We start from the raw sequence: 12,575 nt of genomic DNA, 5'->3' as shown, positions 1-12,575 counted from the left end.
GGGAGGGAAGGGAAGGGAAAGAAAAGGGTATACCTTAGAATCTTTGAAATATAATACATGTATGGAAAGTATGCTGCCATCATATCATAATCTATAGTGGCCTTGTACATTGTTTTGTAACGCTTATACAAAACTGGAGTAAAGGAAACATTTTGAGCGTTTTTCATATTCAGAAGCCGATCAAAATTTGATTTTCACCTTTTCATTAGTTCCCTATTAAATTGGTTATGTTCAGTAAACATATTTAGTGCCTAATATATACTAGCTATTCTTATAACAGTAGCCAACATTTATATAGGTTTTACTGTGTGGTAGGCACTATTTTGAATGCTTTATATATTTCAAATAACTAAATTTTATAATATCTCTATGAAGTGAGTACTGTTATTATCCCCATTTTAGCAAGGAGGAAACTGAGGAAGAGAGAAGTCAAATGACTTGGCCAAGGTCATACAGCTAGTAAGTGGTAGAGCTGGGGTTTGAATGTAGATCCTCTGAGTGTAGAGACTATGCTGTTAGCAGTATTCCTAAGCACATAAAGTTGACTATAAAATATTATCCTTTCCCTTACATATCTTACCAGACAGTATTTGAAGGTGTGTTGATAGATTTTCATGAAATTATTAGGTTATCCTTTTTGTAATTAATTTTTCTTTGTATTTTTAGAACATTCAGTCAGAAGAAGGCTGCTATTGAAAGAGAGTATGCACAGGTAAGCTTGGAATTGGAGGTCCCATTCTAGGTATACTTCTTTACCGTGGCTTAACGACAGAAATGGTTGTTGGAGAGAAGCCATAGTATCCTTATGTCTTCCTTTTCTTGTTACTTCTGTCTCACTTTGATCCCCCACTTTGCTCCATTGGAATCATTTTAAAGAAGGTTTTAAACCTGGAGGAGACATTATTTACAATATTTTTAAAGTATTTACAAGTATGAATAATAACGAATACTTTTTACAAGTATGTTGATTTATTCTTCTTTATGGGCCCCATTCTCCACAGTTTATGAAAAATTAATTTTTTTGTCATGGATTTAGTTCTCATTATGACTGTGTTGATAAGGAGTAATAATGCTTTCAGTGGATGACATGGAAGCTTTTCCTATGGAAATTGAAATATTTCCTTCTTTAATTTTACTTAGACCTTTATTTGAGTCCAGATTGCTAAATGTGACAAGAAAAAAATTATGTTGATATATCATTTTGTGGTTGTGTAAGAATTAACAACTACTCTTTCATGTACAAAAATAATTTAATACAGTTTGGAAATTTTGACCCTTTAAACAGTTACCTTCTATGTGGGGTAGAATTCTAAAATTGTTATTTCCTTCTCCAAATTGTAAAAGTTTCTTTGTAGCAAGAATTTTAAAACATGTGAGATTGTTAGAAGGAAAAATTAACATACAGTAAATTTTCTACGTGATAACCACTATTTTTGTTACTATTGTAATTCTTATTATAAATAGTGGGAGATTGGGGCATGACTTTCTTATGCCTTGTCAGATTTTTAAATGAAATTCTAATTTCATTATAGTTAATTTGGTAGCTATCTGCCTTTATTTGATTTGATAATCTTAGAAGAAAATTACTCATTGAAAGCTAGGTAGAACTAATTCATTGGTCCAATCAGTAGTTTTTGAGTGCCTATTATGTGTCAAGTGCTTTAGATAATGTATAGCATCAATTTTAATATTTCTGTCGAATACATTTTATTTTCTTTTTTTTGTTTGTTTGAGACAGAGTCTCACTCTGTCACCCAGGCTGGAGTGCGGTGGCGCAATCTTGACTCACTGCAGTCTCCGCCTCCTGGATTGAAGTGATTCTCCTGCCTCATCCTCCTGAGTAGCTAGGACTATAGGCACGCACCAACATGTCCAGCTAATTTTTGTGTTTTTATTAGATATGGGGTTTCACCACGTTTGTCAAATGGTCTCGATCTCTTGCCCTTGTGATCCGCCCACCTTGGTCTCCCAAAGTGCTGGGATTACAGGCATGAGCCACTGTGCTGGCTGATTTAAAGTTTTAATCAAGTAAATAGGACATGTTCGTGATTAAAAATGTAAAATAGTACATTAAATTTTATGAAAAGTGAGTCCTCTGCTCCAGTCCCAGTCTTTTTCTACAGAGTAAAGATTAAAAGTGGATGCCTACTTTGGTTCTCCTGGTGATTATTTCTATATCTATTTTTTTTTTTAATTTTTTTGTTTTTTTGAGACAGAGTCTTGCTCTGTCACCCAGGAGAAATGAGTGCAGTGATGTAATCTGAGCTTTCTGCAACCTCTGCCTCCTGGGTTCAAGCAATTCTCCCGCCTCAGCCTCCTGAGTAGCTGGTATTACAGGCACCTGCAAACACACCTGGCTAATTTTTGTATTTTTTTCTTTCTTTTTTTTTTTTGGAAACAGAGTCCCACTCTGTTGCCCAGGCTGGAGTACAGTGGAATGATCTCTGCTCACTGCAACTTCCACCTCCCAGTTTCAAGTGATTATCCTGCCTCAGCCTCCCAAGTAGCTGGGATTATAGGGGCGTACCACCATGCCTAGCTACTTTTTATATTTTTAGTAGAGATGGGGTTTCACCACATTGGCCAGGCCAATCTCGAACTCCTGACCTCGTGATCCACCTGCCTCGGCCTCCCAAAATGCCGTGATTGCAGGTGTGAGCCACCATGCTCGGCCCTAGTTTTTGTATTTTTAGTGCAGATGAGGTTTCACCATGTTGGCCAGGCTGGTTTCAAACTCTTGACCTCAGGTAATCCGCCTGCCTTGACCTCCCAAAGTGCTGGGATTACAGGCCTGAGTCACCATACCCAGCCTCTATATCTTTAAATATGCTTATGACTAACTCTTTAGCAATTCTAGACATTATCACTTGATTACCTATAATAAATGAGAAACTTACTAAGCCATTTCTCTTCAGCTTATTCTTTTCAATGTGATTGTGGCACTATTTGAGTACCATTGTTACTTTTATAACTCCAAATGATATATTTAAACTTTTTTTTAAAATCAAATACATATATGCATATAGGTATTTATGCTCTGTATCTGTGTGTATATATGTATGTATGCAATACAGTGGAATTACATTTTACAGAGTAGTCAAAGTCAAATTTACCCTTGAAAAATTTCTTTCCTTTTTTTTTTTTAGTTGAGACCGAGTCTTGCTCTATCACCCAGACTGGAGTGCAGTGGCCCAATCATAGCTTACTATACTCTTGAATTCCTGGGATCATATGATCCTCCTGCCTCAGCCTCTTAAGTGACTGAGACTACAGGTGCATTCAACCATGCCCTGCTAATTTTTTATTTTATAGAGACAGGGTCTTGCTATGTTGCCTAGGCTGGTCTCAAACTCCTGACTTCAAGTAATTCTTCTGTCTCAGCCTCTCAAATCACTGGGGATTAGAGGCATGAGCCACCACACCTGGCTGAAAAATTTCTTTAAGTGTCTTTCAAATAGATTATACCTAGTTTTGTTTATGCAATCCTATATAATAATATATGTAAACTGTATAAGGGATCTAATAATGCATTTAAAAATTTTATAAAGTAATCATATTCAGAAATTAAAATGCTCCAGTGTATCTCTGCATGGGACAATTGAGCCCATTTATAGAGAGCCAGTTTACTGCCTGTTTTTGTTACTTCCCATATTTGCCCTTTAGATGATCCTTCTGAGTTTTTCTTACTCTTTAATGTTTTCCCAATTAATTTTCAACTTATTTCCTGAGTATATAGACAAATATATTTCTGTCCTCTTTTTTTGCTTGCCTAAACATTGTTTTTACTTCTTGTCAATAGTAGAGAAACTTTTGAAATAATTAACACATTCTTTCTATAGATTTTGCCAGTGTGCATTGATTATTTCAGGGTAATCTGCATTTTTTCTATGAGGACAGGATGTAGTCAGGACAGTTGCATTATTTAAATGATAAATCTTTGTTTTACCTCTTTTGGCTTAGTGTAGAGTTGAAATTTGGGGGAATAAATTTTTAAAAATTGAAATATAGCCTATTTATAGTAAGATGGACAAGTCCTTAGTACACTGTTTGATAAATTTTTGTGAACATAGTCATGTTACCATTATCCGGATTAAAATATAGAACATTACCAGCAGGCCATGTGTGGTAACTCACGCCTGTAATCCCAACACTTTGTGAGGCCAGAGCAGGTTGATCACTTGAGACCAGGAGTTTCAGACCAGCCTGAGCAACTTAGTAAGACCCCATCTCAATAAAAAAAAGAATTAGCCGGGAAAGGTGGTGCATGTCTGTAGTCCTAGCTACTTGGAGACTGAGGCCAGTAGGATCCCTTGAACCCAGGATTTCAAGGTTGCAGTGAGCTGTGATCGCACCACTATGCTCCAGCCTCAGTGACAGAGTAAGACCTTGTCTCTAAAAAAGAACAGCTCCCCACCCCCCAAGAATATTATCAGGGCCCCAGAAGCAGTTATTACTCATACCTTTCAATGGCAACCAGTACTTTTTAAAATCAGAATAGTTGTTATTTTTGGATTTCTGATTTTTGAACTTAAATGGTATTATTCTGTGTCTGATTTTTTTTAATTCAGTTTTCAGCTTTTAGGTTTCATGCATGTTGTTGCATGTAGTAGTAGTTCATTCTTCTTTATTGTGTCCACTGAATGAATATGTTACAATTTATACTGATGAAGAAAATTCCTGTTTTCATTTTGTATGATTTTGACTAGTGCTTCTAAGCGAAGATTTTATAGACGTCTTTAGGTGGGAATATGTGCGTATCTCTTTTTGGTATATGTCTAGGAGTAGAGCTGCTAGGTTTTTGGGCATGTGGTATGTTCTACTTTAGTAGGTACAGCCAAACAGTTTTCCAAAGTGACTATACCACTTTACATTCTCACCAGCAACGTATGAGAGTGTTCCAGTTGCTTCATATCTTTGCTAAAGTTGGTGTTCTCTAAAATTAAAAAGACTGACAGTTTGATGAGTCAATTTCTTTTTAATAAGCTTTTTAAAAATTTACATATACATACAGAGAAGTGTGCAGGTCATAATTATGTAGCTTCAGGAATTTTCAAAGCGAACACATCCATATAACTAGCACCCAGGTCAAGAAACGCAACATTAACAGCATCCCAGAAATTCCTCCTGCTCTCTACCTTTACTGCCCTCTTACTCAAGGAATCTACTATAAAGACTTTTAAAAAATTGCTTTATCGTTATATTATTCAGATACAATAAACCACACAATTTAATTAGATACATTTTGATGCCTGTGAAACTATCATCACAAGCAAGGTAATGAACACAACCGTAAGCCCCCAAAGTTTTCTTATGTGTCCTTATTATCCTTCTCTCCCAGCTGGTTTCTTCATTTAGCATTAACTATTTTGTAGTTTATGTTGTTGTTTGTGTCAATATTTCATTTCTTTTTATTGCTGTGTAGTATTCCATCATATGGATGTACTGCAATTTGTCCATTTTCCTGTTGATGGACATGTGAGTTATTTCTGTTTTTTGGATATTATAAATAAAGGTGTTATAAACGTTTGTGTATAGATAAGTGGTTCATTCCTCTTGGGTAAGTGGAGTGGAATGTGAATCATTTTTAACTTTTTAAATAACTACCAAACTATATTCCGAGGAGTTTGTTCTCACCAGCAGTTTTTGAGAATCCTAGGTACTTCACGTCCTCCCCCACACTATATATAGTCTTATTAATTTTAGATATTGTGATAGATGTGTAGTAGTATTTATTTTGGTTTTAATTTGTATTTACCTAATATCTAATGATGCTAAGCATCATTTTCATGTGTTTATTTGCCATCTGTATATATTCTGTGGTGGCGTGCTCTTTCAAATATTTTATTGATTTTTTAAAATTGAGACAGTCTTGCTTTGTCAAATGATGAAATTGTTTTCCAAATTGACTGTATCATTTTGCATTTCCACTTTGCATTATGTTTGCATTCTTATTTTGCAATGCATGAAGGTTCTAGTTTGAGTAATGTCCTAGCTAATACCTGTCGTTGTCTGTTGTTTTGGATTATATCAATCATAGTACAATAATCATGAATGGTGCCACTGTGAACATTCTTATATGTATCTTTTGGTTACTATATAAATGTGTTCTGTTGGGTATATATACCCAAGGAATGGAATTGCTGTGTCATAGGTTGTGTGTTGTTCAGCTATAGGAAATATGAAATGGTTTTCTGAGGTGATTATTGCAATTAACAATCCTATGAGCAGTGAATGAGAGTTGTTACTGCTCTAAGTCCTCGCCTAAACTTGGTTTTGTATGTGGTTTTTTTCATTTTAGCCTTTCTGGTAAATATATGATGGTAAAATATTGTGGGTTTGATTTGCATTTTCCTGATGATTAATGAAGTAAAGGAACTTTTCATATCTCAATCGGGCATTTAAATATTTTGTGTTACTAAGTGCCTGTTAAAGTCTCTTATTGGCTTTTCTCTTATGGATTTATGGTCTTTCCCTCTCTCCCTCCTTTCCTTTCTTTCCCTCTCTCCCTCCTTTCCTTTCTTTCCCCCTCCCTCTCTCTCTTCCTTTCTCTCTCCCTTCCTTCCTCCCACCCACCCGCCTCCCTGCCCTCCTGCCTGCTAGCAGGATTTCACCCTGTCACCTAGGCTGGAGTGCAGTGGCATGATCCTAGTTCACTGCAGCCTCGAACTCTGGATCCTCCTACCTCAGCCTCCCAAAGTGCTGGGATTACAGGCCTGAGCCACTGTACTCGGCCAGTTTACACTATCTCTTTATACATTCCAAATTTGACTCCTGTGTCAGATGTATGTATTGCATATATCTCTGTAATCTCACGTGGAAATGTTTTATTTGGTAGCTTGCCTTTTTATCTGTTAATGATTTCTTTTGATGAAAACAAGTTCTTAATTTTAATGAAATATATATATTTTTTCTTTCATGTTCAGTGCTCTCTTTATGTCCTACTTAAGGGTATATTGCTGTCCTAAAGTCCGCCCTCAGGTGTGTTTTGCAATGTTCTGGAATTTTTGTTGTTTAATATTTCACATTTAGTTCTGTGGCCTTTCATATGTGGTGTTGTATTGGGGTGACGATTTCATTTTCTATATGGATAGTCATTTGAGGAAGCATATTTTATGCTTGCACATAATGCTTGCACGTATTTGATACTTGGCACACATAAGTCCTTGCACATATGGAATTTTATTCTATGATTTTATGTAGTCTTCCAAGCATATTTTATGCTTCTTCAACTGAGTGTCCATATAGAAAAGTTTGTTTTTCTATATGGATGGAAAAGTTGATTCCCTCTGACTGTACACCAACACTGTATTGAAGTGATATTTTGTGGCATGTTAGTTAACTATGTATGTAAGTCTGTTTCTGGACTTTCTATTCTAATCAACTGATCTGTCTTTGAAATATTTTTTCCCAGTATTACGCTGTTTTAAGTACTGTTTTTTTATAATAATAAATCTTGATATCTGTTAAAGAACCAATACTATTATTGCCCTTTATATTTTCATATACATTTTAGAATCAGTTTGTTAATGCCCCCATATGCTGCCTGAGATTTTTAGTGGAATTGCTTTGAACCTTTAAGTCAATATGGGGGGAACTGATATCTTAACAAGTCTTCTAGCTACTGTGGATACAGCAATGCCCAAAAAAGAAAAAAAAAATCCTTGCACATATAGAGTTTTTATTTTTTTATTTTATATGATCTTCCAGTTAAATATATCAACTTCATTTTCTTCAAAGCAACTTATATGGCATTATGGTCAACTGGAAAAGAATTACTTTTATAGAAAAAGAGTAATTTTATAAAATTATGAGAGGTGGGCATTATCCTCTATACAAAGGATTGATTAACTAAAAAGATTGAGTATTTGTGAGGTTTACAGAGCATACAGGTGAGCCACCCCAAGAGAAAAATATTGTGAAGGAAATGAATTCAAGTGGGATTGATCATATGACAGCAATTTGAAAATTTTTACCTCAAGCACTTGCAAAGTAAACGTGTATTTATCTCTTTAGAGGAATGTTAGAAGAAAGAAATAAAATAATATTGCAAAACCTTCCTTATACAATTGGAGAGATTCAAGCAGTGAACTTTTTCCAAGTTGCATGGCAGTTTCGGTTTCCTACAAAAGTATTAATGTTTTATTTTGAAGTATGGTTTGTAAAGTTCACTTTGTAATTCTCCAGAAGTAACAGATATAGTGTGTATCTGTTTCTACAAATAGCAAATGCATCTGTGAAAACGGAAGCCATATAAGAATCACTGGGCAATGTTAAATATTAGAGAAAAATCAAGTCTGGCTTCTGACTGCAATTAGCTAACCACCAAGGTGTTGGTAAAATCATTTGCAATATTCAAGCTGAAATTGCTACAGGCAAGTTCTGTGTATTCAAGTACTTCCTGTAGTCTTTGGCAGAATGCTGCTAGTGAAGGAAGGATACAGAAGCTTACTGTGCCTGGAGAGAAAGAGCAGGAAAAGATTGTGGACTTAAGGGCGGCTCCTTGCTTAAGGACAAACACAGAGTAAACATAGACATGTTGGCAAATACCCTGTGGTATTACACTTTTGCACCTAAAAATTTTTGCTATTTTTATTCCTTGAAGAAATAAAGTTATGAAGACTTGGGCATACTATACAAGAAGTTAGTGTTATGTACAGGTGGTAGGGATTTGTTTTTGGGGAATTTCATCTGCATAGTAACTTAAAATGTAGCTTAATTTAGCTGTGTGTGGTTAGCTTTCTGTCTAATGCTATTAGAGATTAATGGTGAATATACTTGGAGCTTTTCTTTCTGCCAATCCTGTCCTATAGAACAAATGAGGAGACAGGATAACTGTCAGGATAGAAAGTCCACCAGGGCAAAATTGAGCGTTATTTTCTGTGTTCCATTTTGTAAATTACTTTTTAAAATCTTATTTGCTTATTTTTATTTTATTTTTCCTTAGCTTATAACAGTGTTTAGAAATTAATATAGAAAGAATAGCAGATGGATCTCTGTCTCAAAATAGTTGTTACAGTTTGATTTTTAAGGTTTAAAAAGTTAACTAAAGGAAGAAATGGTGGCTATAATGAAATGTTAGTACTCTTGGGCACATAGATTTGCTAGTAAGTTTCACCTTTTCATGGCTATTCTGTAGCACATCTCGTAAAGGTGTGGGGAGGAAATCATTGTTGATGCTGACTCCCATTATTGTCCTCCCCAAATCTTCTGTTTCTATTAATGAATTCAGTGGTTAGGCCAAATTAAAATGCGGTAGGGGAGGGGAGAATTCAAACTAGGGCTGTGACTTTGAACCTTTTGTGTGTGAACATGCCTGTTTTTATTTTGGCTTCTTTTATAGAGGACATACTGGTCTGCATATGTCTTTACTCATTTGTTGTTTGCCTGGTCCCACTGGTTGAATTTGAGTACCCTGCTCTGACCACTGATTAAAAAATACGATTTTTAAAGGGTACCTCTGTCTTAACTTATCTATATCAGTTTAGTCTGTGGACATTTTCTCTGTATTTTGGGTTAAAGAACATATATTAAGACCGTGTGTCAGGCACTGTTCTAAGCACTGATTAAGCATTGATTAATTCATTTATGTTTTCCCAATAACCTTTGGAGGATACAGTAGTTACTGCTATTCCAATTTTACAATTGTAGACACCAAGGCAAGTAACTTAGAGTCTCCCTGTGTTTCAGTCCATCCATCACCCTCCCTTCAAATAATCTAGTATTGGACACATTTATTTAAGAGAGACATTGGTTGTCTGAAGTGCATCCAGAAGAAGATGACCAAAGATGGTGGTGGGGCTGGAAATCATGCTGTTTGGGAAAATGGTTGAAGAAACTGCATATTTTCCACACCCTCTATTATAGATTTCATATGTATGCACATGAATTGAATCTGACTAGTTTTTTGTATCTCTGAAGGGCAAAACTAGGAAGAGGGAGTAGAGAGCTCAGGATGACAAAAGGTGTTATCTATTTAGAGCAGCTCCAGAATGGAAGAGATTGTGTCTTCCAAAAGTGTTTCAGTGAAATAATTGGTAGACCATCTTTTAGTAATATTGTAGGAAGCATTTATGTAAAACATTTTTCTCCTTAAAAGTCTTAAAAAAATAAATAAAAAAGTTTTTGTTTAGTATTTTCGATTGCCTGTAGTATCATAGGACAAATAAAACATGTGTGAAGCCTCTTCCCATCCGAAGGGTGCCAGTTTGCAACTTCTGCTTTAATTTTTCTAGGTTTTACTTCTGAATCAAACTAAATTTTAGTTTTCAGACCACATTATTTTTACTCCCAGCAGACTGCTTTTACTGAGGTATGCTTAAATCTCACTTAGCTAACCACTGGGGTATTAGTTAGTTATTAAGTGAAAATCACCATTCACTTAGTAACTTGTTCAATTTGAATCTTTCAAAAATTTGACATTTAGGCTGAGCATGGTGGCTTATTGCCAGTAATCCCAGCACTTTGGGAGGCTGAGGTGGGCAGATTACTTGAGGCCAGGAGTTCGAGACCAGCCTGGCCAACATGGTGAAACCCCATCTCTACTAAAAATATAAAAAAATTAGCCAGATGTGGTGGCACACACCTGTATTCCCAGCTACTTGGGAGGCTGAGGCAGGAGAATCGCTTGAGGTGGAAGTTGAGAATCACCTGGGAGGTGGAAGTTGCAGTGAGCTGCGATTGCACCACTGCACTCCAGCCTGGGTGACAGAGCGAGACTCCATTTCAAAAAAAAACCCAACATTTATCAGGTATCTGCTTTACGACTGGTATGATACTAGGTGCTAGGGATGTCAGGAGACTGAATGGGGTGTGGATGTGTGTTTAGAAGGTTGGGCTATATAGGCTGTTTAGGGCTGGAATGTTATCAGTAAAACAGAGTAGTATGAGATGAAGCTGAGGAGCAGACAGCTTATATGGCCTCTATGCCATATAAGAGGCTTGTAAGAAATAGCCTTAGAAATAGACTATTCTTATAGGGATATTATTCTGGAGATTGCTTTCCGTGTCATTAATAGACCATTATATGAAGGCTAGGAACATCTTTGTTTACCCTTTACCTTGTTCTTGGAACAATGCAATTCTTGTTACTGATAACTTTCCCTTTTTACTTTTGCCACCTGGAAATTCAGTTGAAAATTCTAGCCTGTATATGTACATTCTAACTTTCTACCTGGTCTTGATCTATTACTTTATTTAATTTTCTGTGACTATTTTTTTAAACATATTTATGTTATTGTTTTATATGTAATCTGATATGTGATTTAGATTCTTTGTGGAATGAGACCCGTGTATCATTTATGAATGTAGATGTTTTATTTAACCTTGCTGGTACCCAGAATCATTTGTCATTTGTTAATCTGGGTCTCTTGCCTTTCTTCAATTCTGAAAAAATTTTAGTCATTATTTATATTGCTTTTTCTTTTTTCTTTTTTTGAGACAGAGTCTCGCTCTGTCACCAGGTGCCAGGCTGGAGTACAGTGGCGCGATCTCAGCTCACTGCAACCTCCGCTTCCCGGGTTCAAGCAATTCTCCTGCCTCAGCCTCCTGAGTAGCTGGGACTACAGACGTGCGCCACCACGCCCAGCTAATATTTATATTTTAGTAGAGACAGGGTTTCACCATGTTGGCCAGGATGGTCTCAATCTCTTGACCTCGTGATCCGCCCGCCTCGGCTTCCCAAAGTGCTGGGATTATAGGCGTGAGCCACCATGCCCAGCCTATATTGCTTTTTCAATATTATTTGTATCTATCTCTCGTTAAAGTTTTAATTGTTATATCTTGGGTCCCCTTAATCTATTTTCCATGTCTCTTAATTGTTCTTTCACATATTTTAAAATCTTTGCTCTTTGTGCTGTTCTGGATGAATTAACCATTTTGAATTTCCAATTCACCAATTGTCTATTTAACTGTGTCTATTTGAGGGTTTTACCTTATCCATTGCTTTGTTAGTGATCATATTCTTTCTAGGATTTTTGATTAGTTCTTTTTAGTTGTGCGTGTGTGTGTGTGTGTGTGTGTGTGTGTGTATGTGTGTGTGTGTGTATGTATGTTTTTATACCAGTTTTTGTTTCATAAAATCTAATCTTTTAGTTCAACTTGTGTTTTCATAATAACTGATTTTTTCCTCTAACTTTAAGTTCAGGGGTACATATGTAGGTTGTGCAGGTTTGTTACATAGGTAAATGTGTGCCATCGCGGTTTACTGCACAGATCACCCAGGTATTAAGCTCAGCATTCATTAGTTATTCTTCCTGATGCTCTCCCTCTGCCCCCCAACAGGTGTCAGTGTGTGTTGTTCCCCATCATGTATCCAGGTGTACTCATTGATCAGCTCCTGATTACAAGTGAAAATGTGCATAATAGCTTTTTTTTTTTTAAAGAAGAAATGATTCCTTTCTTCATTTATTTTGGTACTGATATGGTTTCCCTGTGCCCCCACCCAAATCTCATCTTGAATTGTAGCTCCCATAATTTCCACGTGTTGTGGAAGGGACCCAGTGGGAGTTGAATTATGGGGGCAGTTTCTTCCATACTGTTCTTCTGAAGACTTAGTGAGTAAGTCTCATGAGATCTGA

At 36.2% G+C, this 12,575-nt stretch overlaps 1 protein-coding gene across 5 annotated transcripts in view; it reads left to right on the top strand.

Annotated features, from left to right (window-relative positions):
• The window catches only part of FCHSD2 (FCH and double SH3 domains 2), a 292,296-nt gene that overhangs the window by 67,831 nt on the left and 211,890 nt on the right, over positions 1 to 12,575 (top strand). For 4 of the 5 annotated variants that reach the window (XM_037740096.1, XM_017533100.2, XM_017533103.2 and 1 more), the window contains one exon: positions 667 to 712. The exons of the other annotated variant lie outside the window; for it this stretch is intronic. In XM_037740096.1, coding sequence (XP_037596024.1) covers positions 667 to 712 — 46 coding nt within the window. The remainder of the gene's footprint in view (positions 1 to 666; positions 713 to 12,575) is intronic. 5 annotated transcript variants of the gene reach the window in all.

This window comes from Cebus imitator, unplaced genomic scaffold (genome assembly GCF_001604975.1).
Source record: "Cebus imitator isolate Cc_AM_T3 unplaced genomic scaffold, Cebus_imitator-1.0 Scaffold79, whole genome shotgun sequence".
Classification (NCBI taxonomy): Eukaryota; Metazoa; Chordata; class Mammalia; order Primates; family Cebidae; genus Cebus; species Cebus imitator.
This window is presented reverse-complemented; position numbering and strand designations above follow the sequence as displayed.